Source organism: Epargyreus clarus, unplaced genomic scaffold (genome assembly GCF_041222505.1).
Source record: "Epargyreus clarus isolate Ecla_fem2 unplaced genomic scaffold, WU_Ecla_fem_2.2 ptg000015l, whole genome shotgun sequence".
Lineage (NCBI taxonomy): Eukaryota > Metazoa > Arthropoda > Insecta > Lepidoptera > Hesperiidae > Epargyreus > Epargyreus clarus.
Genome location: NW_027332223.1, coordinates 7,433,602 through 7,455,006, shown reverse-complemented (window position 1 = coordinate 7,455,006; position 21,405 = coordinate 7,433,602). Strand labels below are relative to the sequence as shown.

At 33.2% G+C, this 21,405-nt stretch overlaps 1 protein-coding gene across 4 annotated transcripts in view; it reads right to left on the bottom strand.

Annotated features, from left to right (window-relative positions):
• The window catches only part of LOC140747752 (sodium/hydrogen exchanger 9B2), a 50,454-nt gene that overhangs the window by 15,045 nt on the left and 14,004 nt on the right, over positions 1–21,405 (bottom strand). For 2 of the 4 annotated variants that reach the window (XM_073080340.1, XM_073080341.1), the window contains one exon: positions 10,699–10,943. In XM_073080340.1, coding sequence (XP_072936441.1) covers positions 10,699–10,943 — 245 coding nt within the window. Of the gene's footprint in view, positions 1–2,853; positions 3,524–10,698; positions 10,944–21,345; positions 21,364–21,405 lie in introns of those variants that run through there. The other 2 variants (XM_073080342.1, XM_073080343.1) reach the window with 2 other exon arrangements.

The following is a 21,405-nucleotide window of genomic DNA, read 5'->3' as shown; positions in this document are numbered from 1 at the left end:
ATGATCTCAACTATATAAACAAAGTACATAATTATGGCGTAACATGGCAAAATGTAATTAATTTAAGTATAAAAACTAAGTTATTGAAATTACTCGTGACATGATCTTATATAAAAGCTGTGATTACTATTTACTCATAGATTGATTGGATTGTAATTTCAAGGGAAGGTAAGTAAATATTTTCTATTTACTGGGACTCTGTTTAGCGAGGTTAGATACACTTGACCATAAACGCATAGAGCATGTGATCTCGAAGGTTTTTAATATGTCTACGCTTTGCCGCTATATACTGACAACCTTTGTCGTTATATAAAAATGTATGGTATGAGTACAACGGTAATACATGGTAATTACACTTAGTAAAGACATACGCTTTTTCTAAAATAGAAGCTTTAGACATCTGAGATATTTCGTGGTTTTCTATAAGACTCATAACGAAACCTTATTTTTTGTTATTACTGGGTGGTACAGGGTTACTGGGGAACGATGTGGAACTTATAAAATTAAAGTTTATCGCGAATGTACTCTTACCAGGAGTTTTTGTTTCGACAAATATCTTTTTTTGGTATTTGTTTACGTATTTGCCCATACAAATTCCAATCAGCGCCCCTTGCGGATTGTGTCAGAACTAGGAAATCGTATGGGCCAATACGTAAACAAATACCAAAACAGTCATATTTGTCGAAACGTAAAATCTCCTGGTAAGGGTCAGTACCCTTACCAGGAGATTTTACGTTCCAACACGCATTTGGCCGCAATTTTTTCCGTATAAATTAGTCATACGTACTCAAGTGTACTTGTACAAATGAATATATTTTAGAAACAGGATGTTCTTTTTTATTTTCAAGTTATTATCAGTAAGTCTAGATAGCGTTTTAGAACTTATCGTAAATATTCTTTAGAGAACGATGTTGCGGTATTCTTAAAACTGTGAGGAAATATTTGGGGAAGTCATTAATATTACAAATGATTACACATATAATCTGTACCTTATGTATGTACATAATGTATAACTTTACCCCAGTGTAGCATAGCTAAGCATCTCTCCTACTAGGATGTGGTATGTTATTTTTCTCCTCCTCCTTGCATCGTTCTCCTCAATGCTGAGGGTCGTGGTCTCTATTAGTCACCTTTCTCTTTATGATCTCGCGCCATCTGCCTCTATTTTCGGCTATGTGTAGAGCATTGTATACCGTGGTGTCGAGATTTGTGCGGATTTGGTCAGACCAACGCATCGGACTGCGCCCCCGGGGTCTCTTGCCTTCAACTTATTTTTCTGCCTTCAACTTATTGTTATTTTTCTACTATACTATTTTTTTACTCGTATGCTATGCTCGTATGGGAGTGATTCGTGTTTATTTTCGCCTTTTTAAAACATTAATACACTACGATTGTTTACTTTAAATTAATTGTTTAATATAAATTGGTTTACTTTAAATTGATTACTGTTCTAATTTCATTAAATGATATGTGGCTTGCTACTATATTTCTATTTTTTTACTCGTATTCTATGCTCGTATGGGAGTGATTCGTGAATTATTTTCGCCATTTTAAAACATTAATAGCAACGATTGTTAAAAATAAATTGGTTTACTTTAAATTGATTGCTGTTCTAATTGCATTAACTGATATGTGGCTACTGAGTATATGTAGACAAACGGGATTGACGAGTTACATTTATTAGTACAAGTAGAGTTACATTTCGTTTTCACTTTTTAAGTGTAGATAGAATTGCCACGATCTATAATTAAATATACATACATAACAACTTTTTCTCAATTTGTTAAACGTTAATGTATTACGTAATGTGCGTTATAGAACATTTAGCGTTTTAATAATTTTAAGTGTAACATATGGAACATTATTCTATAATTTAGCAATATATTTCTAATCATGTGTATTCGTATATATCTAATATATCGTATATACTCGTATTAGTGATATTTATTTGTAAATTAATAATAGTTCAATGATAGTTAATAGAATCAAAACTTATTTCATGGCGATCGTAGGTACCTATTATATACGAAAAAATATTATACGCAGTTATATAGATTAAGATAAAACCTTATTTATATGGAACTGATAAGTAGGTAAGTAAATAAAAAGCATAAAGAAATGTTAAAGTTTACAATGTCACGATCAATTATAATTGTGAGTGATATTGAACAATTTGCAACGCAAGGTGAGTGCGTGGCTAAAGGTTTTATCGATGGAAAACTACGCGTACAGTGGGTCAATGATTATGGAGTTTTGAATGGACTGAATTGCGAATACGCCGTGAACGCTGTGACAGGTATGGTGGCGTTGTCCATTGCTGGCTAGGTTATTAGACCACGCGGGATCCAACACGTCAAACATTGATGACTATTTTAGCATTTAAAATTAATAATAGATATACACGTCAGACTTTTTTTCCATACCGTAAATTTTACTTCGATTACAGTCTAATTTAATATAATTTAACTTTTCACATCTCATAATTTATTGTTATAAATAAAATATAAATCAACTTCAATTAATTTGCATTAAAGGTGAAGATAGGTCTACACACGAAGGCTACGGAACCTACGAGCTCATTACGGGTCGTAGAATCGAAGACAGTAACTTAATTCTTGTGCGGGTAAAGTAATTTTATGTGCGGTTCAAAATAACTTTTTACTTCTTAAAAGTTTTTTTTTTTTATATTATATTGTGTTTGTATTTTATGTAATAAATGTATACATTTATTCCTTTCACCTTCTAGATTTTTAAAGAGTATAGCTGACTATTAGAATTGAGTAATACGGATTACGAATTTTAATGAATGTTTCACGTTTTAACAATAATAGTTGAGTAATATTATGGACTCACCAGTGTCTGTTGAGTGCGTCTGTCTCAAGGGATGAATCGGACTGTAGGTAGCTGTCGTAATGACAGCTGAGGCTGCTGTGAGACATCCTACATGGCACTTGGGAGTCTATTGTGAGAACTGCGGTACTAATACAGAGTATCGGACGGCGTGCGCAGGAGCATGCCGCTCGGATCAGCACGCTCCACACCTATGCCGCAACGAGTGTGCATCTTATAAGAGAAGGTTCGGCTGCGATGCGAGTTAAACCGCCCGCCGCGTCTCACCCCGGACACGTGACTGCCTCGGTGCGCTTAGTTTCGCCGGCCGGCTGTTCGGTCATTGGCCGACGTGCAGAAAAATCGCTCCACCACACTAGTGAGCCCTCAGCCATAGGAACGCATGCTAAGCCCGAGCCCGGGGCAGCAACTGCGTTCGCATCGAGGTGGCAAGCAACTGAGCGAAGCTATGCGAACCACTGTTTACAACACTTTTACAAACATTTTAAGCAAACACTTATGTGACAGTACCGGCGCACACCTGCACAACCCGCATTTTACTCTGTCCGCATACACTCGCTCTTCCGCGAGTAACGACACATTGTTTACAAAGGAGTTGAGAAAAATCGAGTATTGTTTTCCACGACTAAGCAGTGCAGTTACCGAGAATAACTTGAACATTGTGTAACAAAAAAATATAACAAGTGCTAAAAAGACAGCAGGGATTAATGACTTGTGAGCTTAAATAAGCATCTAGGGTAGATCAATTTATTCAAAAATGTAAATATTCAATTAAATTAAAACCATAATTTATGAAGAACTTCTTGTAACGGCCATTCATGTATGCTACGACAATGCGAAACGCGGTTGAAAATCAACATAGGCCTCATTATTTCTATAAATAGTAAAATGGACTGACATACAGGTTTACTGATATACTTCTTATTTAAAAACCGGTACGTGCTAGCTGCATGAAATATTTTAATGTTTACTTAAAATAATTTTTCATTTAACTGCTGAATAAACGGAACTATTATATTATCGTTTCTGAAATTGATAAAACTTCATTCAATTCATGTGTTCATACAACTGGAATGTGTGTATGTTACGCTATGGTACGGTGTATGAGAACAAGCAGTACTTAGCCTGTAGCATGTCGAATGACCATAACAAATTAGATCTCAGAACAAAGTTAGGTACACCATTGTACTGGCATTGTTAGTTAAATTTTATATTTTATAGTGCGCAAGAAATATTATTATTCTCTGCGCACTTAGCCAAACATTGTATACTATATACTTACTTAGCTGAGCATAAACAAAATGTATCTAAAAAGTCAAGGATATTAAATAGATATCTAATGCATAATTAATTTACAAGTGCAATGTTCGGTGCTAGAAAAATAAAATACAATTATTTATCGACTATATCTACTTTATATGTATATTAGTTCAAGCAGGTTATCAGCGAAACCATTTACATTGACAATTAAAGTACTAATAAAAAGTCTTTCAACGTTACTTATATGAAAAAGATGCAATAGTTAAAACCATAAATAATGAGTATTATTCGTAATGCACACATAGGTATTTGTAAGCGTATAATTCGTAACATGTGACATTACAGTCACCATTTAATAAGCCGTGATTTTTTTTTCAAAATAAATAAATTACAATTGGCAGTCACGTGCACTCTGTTTGTTGTTGTAAAGTTACAAGTTATTTTACGACCTTTTTATTATTATACTAGCTGACCTGGAAAACTTTGTACCGCTTCAAAATCTATTTATCAAATATATTTCATATAAAATATAGCCTATGTTACTCGTGGATAATGTAGCTTTCGAATGGTGAAAGAATTTTTAAAATCGGTCCAGTAGTTTTTGAGCCTATTCATTACAATCAAACAAACAAAGTTTTCCTCTTTATAATATTAGTATAGATAAGGCTGAAGTAGAGAGTAAGTAAGCTACTGCCACCCATGGACATCTGGCACTAATACCATTCAGATTAAGGGTTATACTGAAATTTATATTTGTATTGCTACTCATGAGGCGTAAAATTGTTGTCTCATAGCTAATTCAGCCAGCGTCCATACCTTTTCACTGAAACGCCGAATCGCTTCAAGCAAGATGTAAGGTTGGTGGTCGGACTATATATTTGCTCAACCTACGTAACGAATTAACAATAAAATACAAATAACAAGAAATATTTAACTTACTCTTAAACATTTTTAAACTATTATTTTATTAGCTATCTTCTGATTTACGTTAGTAGTACTTACCTATTTAAATATGATCACAAAACGGCAAAAAGCTTGAAGAAATTTAAGCGGTGCATGAATAATTAATAACCAGTAATGTTAGTAAGCAAAAAATATTGTAGTATCCTTTATATGTTTGTTGTTATCCTTTAATTATATTTCATATAAAATGAATAATCAAGAAATTTAATTCTGATTGTTTGTATTCAATATATAGAGCTTTATTCATCCTAATAAAGCTCTACAAAAGCGAAAATCAAAATTATGTATTAATTCATGACCTTTATCCACAATTGTAAGTTGTAGTTTCTGGGTTTCTTTCTCCGTTAATTAGCAGGACTTTACGAATGTTAAAATACTTAGATGTGATCCTAAGTAAGTTCTATGAAAAAAATCACGTTTACAAAGGAGCGAACAATATATATGTATGATGATAGGTGAATATTCTATAAACAAATACTAAGGAACAAGCATTCATATTGCAAAAGTTATATTGCATACTGCAATAATGCCCAATATTCGTTATTTTGCTAAAGTTCCAATCCAATCCAATTAAATTCAACCTCGAAAATTATACAAGCTTTTATAATAATACTGTTTAAATATAAATCTTGCACCAAAATAGCAACATGAATGTTATAAACATTTTGCAGCATTCCAAGAATTTTGTGTTATAAGTAGCAATATCAGTTGCATATGGAAATATTGCATAGCGATTAAGGTAGGCGTTTGCTTTTTTACGTAAAAAATATACTTTCTGGTACTTTATATTAATTGTCATTATTTATTATCTTTTATATATAGATTTCTTTAGAAGCCACTAACAGAGTCAAAGAAGCACCGGCTTCTTGGTAGAGTAAGGTATACCTATAAGGTATGAGATGTGGCTTACACCTTCAGACCAGACTACAACAGCGCCTGCCTTATTGCTTTTAGAAATAAAATAAACGCAACTGATAACAAACAAGTTGCTACATAAGAATTTCACTTCAGTTTTGTCAGAAATGAACTGATTTCACTAAATTTGGGCTTGTATGTCTTAGTGAATAAACTCTTTACAATAGAACAACCGATAATACTTATGATCCAATTATTATTAATTTTCCGTAATGATTCTGTCAATCTTAAGACATATACAGAGTTAATTAAAATGTGATAAATATCTAAGTTATTTGTTATTATCTGTACAGACTAAACATATTGACAAAATTAAAAAAGGAGCGCTCGAATAGTAGGCATAACACAATAGACACTAAAAGCACGTGACTGGTGTATTTATACATTACGACAGCCTTGTTTGAGTGAGTCATATTATTTTCATTGTATGTAGTTTTACGAATTGTGGAACGCCCAAATAGTTTGACCTCCAGTATGACACCAAGCCGCTGGGAGACCATAACAGACCTATACTCAAACAGGTCTCCTTTGTTTGGTACTACAAGTTATGCCTTTCACTAAATAATATTCACGTGATCCGCAAGGTATGAATCTTTATATGTATGTCCAATGAGTATGAGTGAAAGGGACACTATTAAAATGAAACATTACGGGCTGCTTGCTCATTGCATATTCAGATGTGGTAGGGTACGATCATGTAATGGAAACGTAGAAGTTAGGCTCGAAGTGTTCAATGGAAAATTTGGTACCAATTTACTGACAATCAAATGTTTAAAGTTTGGACTTAACATTGATTTTATAATTTAAATATTTGGTAATGTTAAATACTTAGGTAGGTTTCATTTACGTTACTTCGATCTTGCATTAAAAATCCACTTATCTGTTATGTGTACGTTAATTTACATAGATTTTTGTAAAGGTGTACTTTAAAATACAATTGTTTCAAAAAATGTTCTCCATAATTTTAAAGGCTTCTCTATTTTTATGTAAATCAAAACAAATAAAAGGCACACGCGCATATAGACGAAGTCAGTTTCTTTTCGTTGTAATTCTATAAGAATAAGTTCATCATTTTTCCTTAAACTCTCTCTCTCTCTCTAAAAATAGAGATTGACAAAAATATAGGCTTTTGTGTCTGTGGTTATGTGGCTTTGAGTTTCTATCGTGATAAGTTCAAATGATTTTTTTAAAACATAGTACCTATGTGTCTACCCAGTATCTACATAATTATAATAGCATACTCGTAGTAAATACAACAATAAGGTCGGCCGTCGCGGGCCGCACGCGTAAAAGCGACAGAAATATACGACAGAGTATCAAACTTGCTGGTGAGTGACTGTCACACTTGAATATAATGAAATCAGAAATTCTTTATTGAAAACTTATTATGCATGAGGCGGTCATGTAGAGAGGCGATTAATGTTGTCTTACTTAAGCCTTATTTAGTAGAGTAGTGCTGCAGTGTTCGGGTGTAAAGGTAGCGGTAGGTTTCCATAAGGAGTTTCAATTGAATTTAAATATTTTTTAAAATTTAATTCAATTTAAATTTTATTATAATTTAATTATACATAGTTTTATGATTTTAGAAATATATTATTGTGTTATATGGCTTCAGGCTATTAGTTGATGACGGCGCTATATAGAAATGTAATTCTATGTAATTAATCTAATGTTGTAGGTCGGAGACTGAGTTGTCCCTGTAGTTCCGGGACTAGAATAAGGCTACAGTATCCCCTGCCTGTCGTAAGAGGCCACTAAAAGGGGGCTTCCGGGGTTGCGGGTGGCATGATCCCACTCTTGAACTGTCTGTGTGGTCGAATACCGTCGTAAACACCAGATGTTGTGGGAGAAGCGAACGCTCCTCCAGGGCAGAGCCCGATTTGGGCATCGCGCTTGGAGGACTCCGGTTGTATTCCGTCGAAGATCCCGGACTTTTCTAACAAACGTTGAGCACGGCCACCGGGAGGCTTTTAGTGCGGTAAAAATCCCACATAACCCGGCGTTGCTCCCGTAACAAATAAAAAAAAGGTCTGAGACTGAGTGGCACAGTAGTGTCAATGGTAGAGTGTCATTAAAAAATCTTAATGCACGAAACTTGAGCATATCTACATTTAAGTGTGTAAGCGAGACTTAAAAACCAACCGGACACAAGAGATTATGTTCTCTAATATGTCTTAAGCACGTTTGGAGCAAAGCTATCTATAACTGTATATATAACTGACAACAACATAACGAGCTACTATGTTTAAATTTGATTATTCCGCGACTTGAATGGTGATTATAACATTCTTACAACGCCAGAGTTTCCAATGTTGTGGATAAAACACAGAGACTAAGATGAGACTCTTTACGTAGGTAATTTTTAAGCTGAAATTAATAATATTTTATTTGTGAAATAAACGTACTAAGCGTACAGGCAACTAAGCGTATAATAACGTACAGGCAGTCTAGCTGACGGTAAATCGGTGATAGTAGTTACTGTCACTTATGAACATCTGAAATCAATCCCGGGGCAGTTTTAAACAAGGCAGTGTTAAAGATGGTAGAACCCTTTGTGGTTAAAGGTAGTAGAACCCTTTGTGGTTCGACTCCGGCGGCACCACCGCCACACCTATTTCTGCCTAATAACATCAGTGTTAAGCGCCGCTGTGTTCCGTTTTGAGGGGTGTGGTAAGGGAGACATACTTTCCCGAGGCATTCCAGCTTAGTCCTCAGGGGTAGCGGCGCATCTGTGGCCGACCTCAGGTATATCTTAGCCTATCTGGGGTTGATTACAGATGTCCATGGGCGGCAGTAGCCACTTACCATCAGGTGGACTGCATGCTCGTCGCAGTTACAATCTTACCACGAATGATTTTAAAATATATGAAATGCTGAATTAACTAATTAGCTAAGTATTCGCTAATAGTTATCAAATTTGTATGCATTTGCATGATACATGTATTCGATGTAATATGTATTTATTGAATACATAATGTACTTGTATATTATGTATTTTTTTATGAAACCATTACATTTGTCTAATTTAAACCTAATTCTGCCTATTATCAGTGTTGTATTTCGATTGAAAACGTGTGGGAGACATGTTCAGGTTTTCTTATTTAGACCTTAGGGCTAGCAATACATGTGTAGCCCGGCCAGCGTCAGGTAGGACTGTGATTTTATCTCGAGTTGATTTCAGATGTTCAGATTTCATGGGCGGCAGCACGCTTATTATCAGGTGCACTGCATGTTCATTTCATCATCATCATCATCATCAACAACCCATACTGTCGCACTGCTGGGCACGGGGCTCCTCTCATAATGAGAAGGATAAGGCCATAGTTCACCGCGCTGGCCAAGTGCGTATTGGTAGACTTCACATACCTTTGAGATTTTTTTTAATAAATCTCAGGTATGCAGGTTTCCTCACGATGTTTTCCTTCACCGTTTAGCAAGTAATAATTAATTTCTAATACGCACATAACTTTGAAAAATCAGAGGTGCGCGCCTGGGATTTGAACCTCGGACGCCTCGATCGAAAGGCCGAGTTTCTTAACCACTAGGCTACCATGTTCATTTACTGCTGGTCTATTAAGAAAAAAGTTCATAAGTAAAATTCAATTATTGTTATACAATAACAACTCGTATAAGCAAGCTGCAATAAAATTACGGCGCCGGAGTCATAATTGAACAATAAGGATTGACGTCACAACCTTACAGTTATTTTTTTCTTTTATTTTCACATACATCCGTCATCACATACAACAATCAACAACAACAACTGTAAATACATATAAGTATTAAGTCTATTGAAAATCTTCATCGTTTAGGCATACCTACTACGTCCGCGACGCCGCAAATAGTTTATCCGTAATTTTATAATTAGCAAACAGCTAAAACAATGTTTATAATGAACCACCTCTATGCACTTCACTGTCCTTGCTTAATGTTTTCAATATCTAACATTTGTAATTAATTTTGGTTGTTTTATATGTTAATAGTAGAGAGGCTGAATCACTTCCTACAATTTGGGAAGTTTCGCTTCTTCATAACCGAAACGCTACTACCTAAATGTTATTTCACCATACCGACCTTTTAAAGTAGATACGAAAAAGTCGAGGTGGGCATAAGTTAGCAGTCAACCTTATTTTTGTTTTCGAGGGGGAAACCTTCAAAAGGTACCCGACGACGTGGTACGACTCCGGGTTATGTGGGATTTTTACCGCACTAAAACCCCCCCGGTGGCCGTCCTCAGCGCTTGGTGGAGAATTCCGGGATCTCCGATAGAACAGTCGACCTGCCCATAAGCTTTGAGGTTGCGCGTATAATTAGCCACTTGTGCTTTCCTATTTATTTCTCGACCACGCCCGACTTAACATTGCAGATTGACTATTTATATAATGACATTTATATTAACAAAATCATTGTAAGTATGTGTAGGTACAGTTCAATCTCACAGTTTTCTTAAAGTCTACAAATCAAGATTTACTCCAGTTTGTGTTACTAAGTGTTCTGACTGAATTAGAAATTGTTATACACTTGCGAAAATATTTATGGAAAAATAAATAAATAATTTATATCTATCAAAATTCTATGATACCTATTTATGAGTAATCTTCACCGTCTTGAAGCAAATTATAAATGTATTTTATATAAATAATATATATTTATATAAGTATGTACGTACGTATTGTGTTATTATTAACGAGAGCGTTGAATTGTTCTTACCTTTCTGACGGTAAGTTTTCCCTGTCTTTGCTGCTTTCGTCCGCCATGATGGATACTTTTCTCTTCCCGTCGGGTGTGGGTACTCGTGATACTGCAGTAGAGACTGGGCTTAGTATAGAAGTGGGTTGGTCTGTCTTAGTGGGCGCCGGGCATGTCGCCGTCACGTCACTCTGTTGGTTCTGTAGGTCGCTCAAGTCAAAGGGATATTCCCTTATTGCTGTCATTCGTATGCTTGTTTTTCGTACCTGGAATTCGAAAATATAATATTCGTTACTGTCCGTTATGGTTTATTCAACACGTAAAATGTAATCTCTATAATATTAAAGACAACGATATTTAAAAACCACATCTTAGGCTGCTACTCTATTGAGCTTTTATCTTCAAACGTTAAATTTAATAAATATACTTTACTAATTATTTAAAATTGTATAAAATCAAAACATATGTAACCCACCGACACATGACATGCTTTAGTACCTGAAAATATGGATGACAACGATAGTATGAATCTGTACAATGGTAAAAGCAGAAATAACAATAAAAATAATTGCTCCTATTGCGATATTTGAGATACGAAGATTTGAAAATGCCGAATCGTGTAGGTCAACATGTTTACGATTCTAAAAAAACATTTTTTCCGGAACGCAAACTAAACTTCATACCAAAGAATATGGTTTAGGCTTTTTATGTAAAAAGGAACAACATTTTACACACCCTTCAATATTTGCCATGCCCATTAATACATTAGTAGAACGGAGACCGAATGTTCAAACACGTATACTGACAGCGCAGAGTTGCGCGTGCGCCGCGTTGTCAAACCGAGTACTGAATTTATGTTCAGGCGTATGATGCTACGTTATTTCATTCGCGAAGCCTCCACTCTCAGCTAGCTTTGTAAATATGTTTTAACTATTATACCCTAATTATGCTCTTGACAAGGACACATAAAGCCATAGCATATATATGTTATTTTCACGGACTATGTTAGGGTAGTGTTTAAGCGGATTTTTTTGGCTTCCCACTGTAGTCATTAGCGCTTGGATTTCAAAACGCAACGATGTCTGTTTTTTTTTGTATTCCTAACATATACTTCTTTATCTATTTTTAAATGATTGAATTTGGATTATAATTCAGACTTCCGCACTATCTCACTGCAACATGTGTATTATTTGTTATAAGAGTATGTACCCCAAATTTATGGGGTAAGTAAACTCTTAAACGTATTGACTTGATAAAAAATTAACGTATACTTATATCATACTTATATTAACTTTATAAATAGAAGAATTTTTCATTGTTTTTACATTTTTTTCGTAATGTTATTTCCGTATCTACATGTCATTTAACACAAAAATAGGGGCAGATAGCGTCGATTGATCAACTTTAACTTTCTAAATATGTTACTATTACAAGATAGTCGTTAAATATATTTTATTATCAAAAATATAATCATAATAACGAATATTATAATAACTTCCTTTTCGACTTTCTTTTGAATGCATAACTAATTAATAACTATATAATATTTCTCGTTATTTTATGTTAATTAATGATGTTAGTAACGATATTATGTTGTACTAAAATATATATATATATATATATATATATATATATATATATATATATATATATATATATATATAATGGTAAATTAATATTAGGCAGGGTTCCTTGTTGTATGATTCAGAACCATAGTCTTGTCGTCGCTCATAAAATAAAAAAACATCATATAAAATACCTTATTTTTTTTATAAAACATCTTCTATTCATCTTCTATTATATATATAATGGTAAATTAATATTAGGCAGGGTTCCTTGTTGTATGATTCAGAACCATAGTCTTGTCGTCGCTCATAAAATAAAAAAACATCATATAAAATACCTTATTTTTTTTATAAAACATCTTCTTTGTTATATGTTTATGTGTAGATCACGAAATCCTTCTAAAATACCATTATAATGATGTGACTAGAAAAGTATTTTAATGCTTTAATCAGTACTGTGTTTCACCTCGAGCTTTTACGTACCTACTTATGAAACTTGCAGCCATCCAGAATCTAATGTCTGGTAGACTCCATTACTCCATATTTTGGTCCTAGAGACACTATTCTACTATCACCTCAAGTACTCTACTGTTCTACGAAGACTCGTAATAGATATTCCATGTTATGTCCTTTATAACTATCATAAATAAGCCGAATTCCTATAAGCTTCCTTTAATAGTCTCCTTAGTTTAGCTTTAATATAGCGTCACCCATTTCTGGTTTTTGTTAAGACTAGGTAATGCTAAGATTGTCCCTGTAGTTCCGGGACCAGAATAGGGCTATGGTATCTCCGGTCTGTCGTAAGAGGCGACTAAAAGGGGCTTCCGGTACCTAGCTTGGTCGCATACCGTCGTGCCCACCTGACGGTGTGTCGAGCGTCGCGCTCACCTGGGCGGAGCCCGATGGGACAACGAGCTAAGAGGACTCCGGTTGCGTTCCTCGCGTTCCCGGAGTTCTCTACGCAGAGCCGAGTTTTAGTGCGGTAAGAATCCCACATAACCCCGTGCCTCTCCTACGGCATAGGGTACCTTTTGAAGGTTTCCCCCTCGAAAAAAAAGTTAATGCTAAGATATTAATAAATTGATATCATTTATCATTGAAAAGATAGGAAATATTTGTATTGTGTTTAGGTTTTATCCAGGGTTTTAATACACTATTTTAGTATGAGTAAGTGGTGTAAAACTTTTCTTGGCTAAAGTGTTTAAATGTAAAGAATATGAATATAGATCGAGATATTGTCACGTGAATAAAGAATCATGTGATAGAAAAAAAAGGCGGGCAAGAAATGTTGTTTTTGTTGATGTACTTGGTACGTGACCGAATTTATAATTTTTCAGCCCGTTCGTATACTATTGACGAACTAAGGTTCCACTCTTTAGTCACATGATTTTAAGTAATATTATATTCTTTCTAATATTTGGCTGGTAGATAAATTAGTGTAGATTAGTTTGATTCATTTGTTTTCGCAAGCGATTTGGAAGTATTTTTGAGAAAGGTAAATTTTATATACACTTTTCAGATAAAAACTAGAGTTTACATACTTTTCAACAATAAATTATATTAAATATATTGTTATTGATAAGTGCATATAAATTGCTGTTTATCGTAACTTGTAAGTTACGATGACTTCCGAGGAGAACCTTTATATATAGTGCACGACAGTAGTACATTTAGAAACAAAAATGTTACGCCCTTCCGGGGATGTTACCGGGGCCCTAGATTTTTTACAAGCATTTTTTCATAGATATCCTTTTTAAACTCTGTTAAGTTCGTTTATGAAATCAACTATAAATACAATACATTAAAATACAATATATAGTGTTAACTTGAAGACTAGATAGGTAATATATCTCTTTCCTTTGAAAAGTCGGTTAAAATTATCAACCTTAAAAATTCTTGGCAAGTAATTATCAAAAAACCGTATTATCGATTGTATTTTTTCTAATAAGTTTATTTTCTTCAATGTGTTTTAATAGCTATGTAGGACGTAGGTATTTCGTATATTCACTCGTGCGTATTAACGATAACATTTATAGAAGGCGCTTCAGTAAAATATGAGGACATTGATATTAAAGATTTTTTAAATATCTCCATTACTTGTAATTTTATCTCGAGTCCTACCTAGAACAATAAAATCTACTACTTTAATAATTATACAAATAAATAATATTGAAAAAGTTATTTGTGATTCTTATCTTATCTAAACTCGTAAAAAGTATTTGTAGTTCTTTCAACAGCACTTGTAGACAGTATTTATATTTTACTAAATGCATAAATTAGTAAAGATACTTTGCCGCCTTGAAATTGAATGAAGCCACAAACGGCTTATTAGTAAGTTCTTTTTTTGAATTCTTGACAAATAAAAACATTTTTAGAGAAAATTTACGAATAAATAACTAATACTGCGTAATTTACATAATAAATAAACCATTATTTCAAATATTTTAGGGACATTTTTGCACGGAGACGTGGCAAAACTTTTTTACGCAACTATTTCAATCCTCAAAACTGGGTACATTTTCTTGTTATGAGTGAGTAATCTTTACTAATCTATGACTATGGTACCTATTTATGTTCCATTTAAAGATAATACTTTCCAGCTTTCTCCGGTATCGAGGTTCTTTCAAATTTAAATCCGAAATAATGTGTATCATAGCAATCTGAATATGAATATGAATATATATATATATATATATATATAATATATTCATATTCAGATTGATTATTGAGTAAATTGATTCCTAAATCATTTAGTATATTCAGAATGCTTACCCGCCAAAAGTTATTTTTTAATTTTCTTTTTTTTTTTGTTTTATCTTCACAAATTACTATATATCGAACAAATCCTAACCTAGGTTCCCTAGGTCTTACATTATATTAGTGAATTTACCGTACAATTTTTTTTCTACAGAATTTTACAAGTATTAAAAAATATCAAAAGTTAATTAATTTTAATAAAAAAGGAAATTTATCTGGCTGGAAGTTTTAATAGCGAGACATTAAATGATTGAAACTAAGTGGCAATCAGCGGATTAACGCAAGCAGAGTCACGAGACTGACCCACGGGGCACTCTACGACACATAATTGTAACGGCAGAAGACCCTTTAGGGCCACAAGAATTGGTATCTTATTTAAAAAAAACCCGTTATGAAACATATTACGTTGTCGCTGAAGGCAGATGAGGTACTTTAATATCAATATAATATAATAATGTTAAATGCTTATTAAATTCCACATTAATCATAGTAAACAAAAATTAATAGATGTCGATACGCTATATATTTTTTTATATATTTTAACATAATAAGTATTGAGTTGTTTGATGTATAAACAAATAGAAATAGACTGATAAACTTACTACTAAATAAATTTTTATTACATTATTTCTTAATTCTTTAAATTTTAAATCATCATAATTCTTTAAAATTTATACAGTTTGACTTTCGTCTGCGCACGCGTCGCCACGTCAACATTCGGATGCTGCTGATACTGATGCGCCACATTCGATGTTTTTAATCAAACCTAAACTAACCTTACAACAACAGTGTCAAGTAATCGATGTGTTCTGGTTTGAAGTATGTAACGTACATATCCATGAGGTGGCCTATTTCAATTAAATAAGCCGGATTTGTTTGCTTGTCTCTGTCAAACGTTCGTTTCTGCTCTCGCATTGATTTAGTACCATGATGCTACGGATGACATTGATTAAACTAGATGGCACCACAGTACTTAAAACACCCTAGCGTTGATTTAAATCATCTCATGTGGTCAGGCCTATCTCAAACTAGAAAGGAACTAAGTATTTTTATTCATATGCATATAATTTTAATATTAAAATCTTACATTACACGAGTACAGGCAAGTTTATAATTATGGAAAATATATTATGCATGCGCAAACCGTACATTATATTTATACTAGCTAACCCGGCAAACGTTGTGTTGCCATATAAATAAAAAAATATGTTATCGGTGAACAACCCTTATCACTTAGGGCATGAAAAATAGATAGTAGCCGATTCTCAGACCTACTGAATATGCATATGAAATTTGATAAAAATAGGTAAAGCCGTTTCGAAGGAGTACGATAACTAACATTGTGGCACGAGAATTTTATATATAAGACTAGTGGTGCCCGCGGCTTCGCCCGCATTTTAAAAAAAATACTATGACATACATAAAACGGAAAATTTGTACCTGCATTGGAATGACAGTGGTGTCATCTGTCGAAAATTGCTCTTACCAACTCCCAAACCTTCGTGGGCTCTTGGACAACAACTTTGCTAAAGATCATCACTTGATCAAATGCATAGTTTCCGATTATATAACTACTTACGAATTAAAAATTAATTAAAAAACCTTATCCTACGGATTAAATTGTGAATCTTAACCATTCTCAAGTCCCCTTGAATACACAAAACAAATTTCATCAAAATCAGTCCAGTCGTTTAGGAGGAGTTCAGTGACATACACACGCACATAAGAAATATATATAAAGATATATAGTGCACAAATAAATTATTGAGTAAAATTTGGTTTACTAGCTTATTATATAATTTTAATATACTTTGAAATTTTTAATCGGCGATTTTAAATGAATACGAGTGTATTAAATATTAGACTTATACGGATTGACAAGATTTACAAAAATGTAATATGTACTTTGTTTTCATTTTACGACGAAGCAAGGTCGATTAATGCGTATATTTGTAAAAAAATACTCTAACTCTGAAGATAACTCTTTTTACTACCATTATATTTCAGAAGCTATAATATATTGCAATGGAGTACGTTCTAAGGTAGGACCATAGTATTAATTGTTCATTGTTCAAGTAGTATAAACTTCTTAAATAATGGAAATTAGTAGAGTTATGCATTTGCATATAACAGTTTGTTGTTAAGTGTTATTGCCATGTTTGTTAAGATAATATAAAAATACATGATATGTGGCAATAAAAAAATAACTAAACCAAATAAATACGTCAAAGCACCAAAAAAGGCAAACTTACCAAGTAACACTACACTTTTAATGTCCAAAGATTTTGTAGTACCTACATAAGAAATAAAAGTTTCCCTTTGTCTTTAAGTATTTTAATGAAAACATTTCATGAAACGTCTATTTACTGGTTTGCAAAGATCATAAAATGGGTCCCATTTTATGATGTTTGCAAACAATACAATTTAAGTAATAATCTCACGCAATAGATATAATTTATAAAGCAGATTTATTGCTTGAGTAGTTATAAGTTATTTATAAAGCGGGAATTGAAATTTATTCTTATTATTTCCTTTTCAGTAGCCGTTTCGCGTAACATTTGCTCATCCATAATAAGTGCTTATTTCAATATAATCTTAACAAGGACCGAGCGATGTCAATAAATGTATCTAATTTAATAAGACTCCTGTGAGGTGTAAATATTTGTACAAATGTTTGATCTCTTGGAACAATGAAATTGTTTACTAATGCCTCATTCTGAAATTAAGTTTGTTAACGATTGAGTGTTGACATTAGTATTTGGCGGATAGGAGTCGAGTATTTATTTGCTTAAGTGGACTCATCACGATCACATGATCTCTCACGAGGAGCGGACCACGAGTTCCCAATCATAATCATACTCATTTGTTCTTGACTCGGGACGTCGATGTCGCCACTTTGTCGCGTAACGCTTATCGCCCCACAACAATATTAATGGGATTGCTCACTCAATGCTAGTTAGTATGATTACGAAATTTAACTATGGTACAGGGCGACGGCCTTAGTTAGGTACATATTCGGCTTCTAAAGGAAGGTAAACGGAAAATGTAATAAAAAGAAGGAAAAATAAAAGAAGACGGAAAAATTATTTTATTTAAAATATTAGGCAATAATATTTTATAATTGTAATTTAGTTTTGTCGAGACGGCCTTTTTATTTACGAAAATTCTCGATAAAAGTAATAAACACAGCAAATAAGCATCGATAAATTTTAATGTAGGTTTTTGGATTAATATTTTTAAGTCTTTTATATTTATAGTATCTACATTTAATTAGGTACCTTTTTGGATTTTTGAATAAATGTGTATCGACCAAAAATAAAGTAAAAAATACTTTTGAAAGTTAAAACGAGTCTTTCAGAATTTCCGGTGAGGTGAGTAGGCTGAGTAGTTTGCCTAGGGGGAACCTGCCGGCTAGGGGACAACAAATTGACTGGGTATCGAATTATAGAGGTTGGCAGAGGCGGTAAATTTAAAGGGCTTGACATTAAATTTTAAAATATTGCATAAATTGTGGGTTGATCGCGCCATATAGCAAATCCTATTACAATTTGCTGTCGATTTGTAGATAGATAGTATATTTGTAGATAGGTACTTGCAAGTCAGTATTAGAGTAACGTTATGGAACGTGCTAGATATTCCTCCATATTATGTAAAACATAAAATACAATTATAAAATTCACAATATGACAGTAACTGGCCCGTGGGGCGGATACAGCATCATTCATTTCAGCTTAGGATCCAGCCCGCTACATGTTTTAGGGGAGGGCAAAATGAAAGCCTGGAAGACGTCTTTTTTGATAGGCAAAATTGTGCTCACTCCTTGGGCGGCACTAGGAAGCAGGAAAATTGGCAGGCATTGACCTCTTTTCAGACTCGTACCTCCACTGTGCCTGCGACTACGTTGCTTTACCTTCGGTAACATACTTTTTGGCCCGCAACTTAAAAAGGTTTACCATACCTGTTTTAAAAGATACAAAGAAACAGAGGCACGAAAATGCTAAGAAAATAATTTCTTTTCAAATGATCGACTCATGAATTACAAACGGGATGTAATTAAAATACATAAAAGTAAGTAATTTAAACTATTTTATGGCTTTATTTTCATACAATATTCTGAAATTTGGATAATGACAACATTGTATAACTAAAATTACTGACTTTGTGAGTCGATTACACACTTATAACTAAACAATACCAATGGTTTTAGTGATTACCTATACGAATAATACAAACAAGTAACTATAATTACAAAATTTGTAAGAGGTTTTTACCTAAAATGTAAATAAAATGGAAGATATTTTTGCAAATATGCAGTATTTCTAGATTTTATATTTTTAGCTGGTTTATAGACACGGAATATAAATGTGTGGAAGTAAAGTGGTAATATTTAAACGCGATTTTTATAAAACTTTTTTATAAAGGGGATAAAAAAGAGTGTTTAGTAGTTGGGACTGGCCGAAATATTAAAATTATTAAATCCAAAATTTCTAATTTGACGTTTCGACATTAGGTATATAATTCATAGTTAATACAGTCATCACTAAGATTTCGTGACCGATGGGTATTTTATTGGTGGTCCCGAGACTTTGGAGTCTGTAGTATAGTGCATGGACCATGCTGCATCAAGGCTGACCGGACACCGAGCAATAGCACACTCGGATTCAGATACTCCGAGGTATTTAAATATATTTACACCTATTATTTAATACACTTGCAATCAAAAATACATTTCGGAAAAAATCCAGCGACCTACAATTTATAGGTATAGGAAGTACCTAAATCATGAAACTATTAAAGTTATTATACTTTAGGTATTGTGAAAGTAAGTAGATATGTAGGAATATAGGATTTCATATAAAATAACGTACCAGGGGTACGCGCGGTCCTTTGTATTTTATACCATTATCTTTTAAATAAAATTATACAATCTTTATTCAATAGATTCCAGGTCATATCAACTCCCAATGGAAATTATTGCATCGTCAATAAGTATATTATTTGCATTAGAAATACGCTTTCTATTTCCGACAAAGCAATTGACGATTGATAAAAACAGTTCAGAGAAACAGTTTTTTATAGTTGTCTATTATTAATAATTAAAGTTAAGTTTGCACGTGTAAGATACTACTTGGCCAAATAATATAATTGAGTAAATTAAACATGTGTACATATTTTTAAGACAGGTTGCAACAAAATATAGGTAAGAAATAGCGTAATTTACGCAAGGGGGTACCTCCAGGGCGGATTTCGAAAAAAATCAGATAGTTCATTCATTTGGACTAAAACCGACCTAGTAATATTATATTATTATTGCGTCATTGGATAGGATTCAATTTAAGGAAAAATTGAATTAGCAACTACTCGTAAATAGAAAGGATCATCAAATAAAAAAATCTTCCAAATATCTAGGTACTTGCATACTAAGCCTTAACTAACGAATACTTCAATATAACGTAGTCAGGATTTGTAATGGAGTACCTAAATACCTACTTTTTTATCCAACTAATTATATACATTGAAGAATATTTGTTTTATCGGGTTACAGGGGGTGCCGGATTTGATCGGGCCACATTACTCTGGTAATGGTATCTCTGGATAATGCCTTTATGCAAACAACTTTAAAAATCTATGTGTAATGGAATAGATGAATGAAAACGTCTTGTAATTAAATATTTAAAAATAAACTGACAACCATTAACTGTATAATTAATTGTTGCCAAAAAGAAGGTAGAACTTAAGTAATTTATTAAGATAAACTATCGCAAGGAAAGTTAATAAAAACTGTATTGTACTGTGAGAATCTGTTACAGATCAAGTCCACATGATCATAACGTTCAGGCATAAATACAAACATGAGGTTGCATCCAGTTTGTTTACGCTCAGTCGCCGGCTACTAAAGCCGTGGTCACGATCTCGTGAATGCAATTATCATATTGTATTAGCGTGTAATTACACTGTAATTGCTTTAGGCGACACCTATCACCCGAGTTCTAAACTAACATTTTAAATCTTGCTAATATAACTTTATTCAAGCTGGACACAATGTTAGCACCTCATAATTAGCTAAATGTCATGTTAAATAACTAATAAATTATCACTATGATAAAGACGAATTTTGTAAGTTGTATATAGTTCACATTTAATTTAAAACGTTCTAAAATGTTGCCTGAATAACAAATTACGTACATATAATATTTAGACTGTTTTAGTTGGTTTACGGTGAGTTGCAAGCTGCGCATGTCCTATGATTGTTAGATAGAAATAATCTCTTTTCTTAATAAAATATCATAAAAAATACATTTTTAATCAGTCTCAGTTATATAGAAATATATTAATAAATACGAACCATTTTCTCTAATGTCTGAGGCACTGCACAAAACGGAACGTAGCGGTTAAAAGTCGTGAG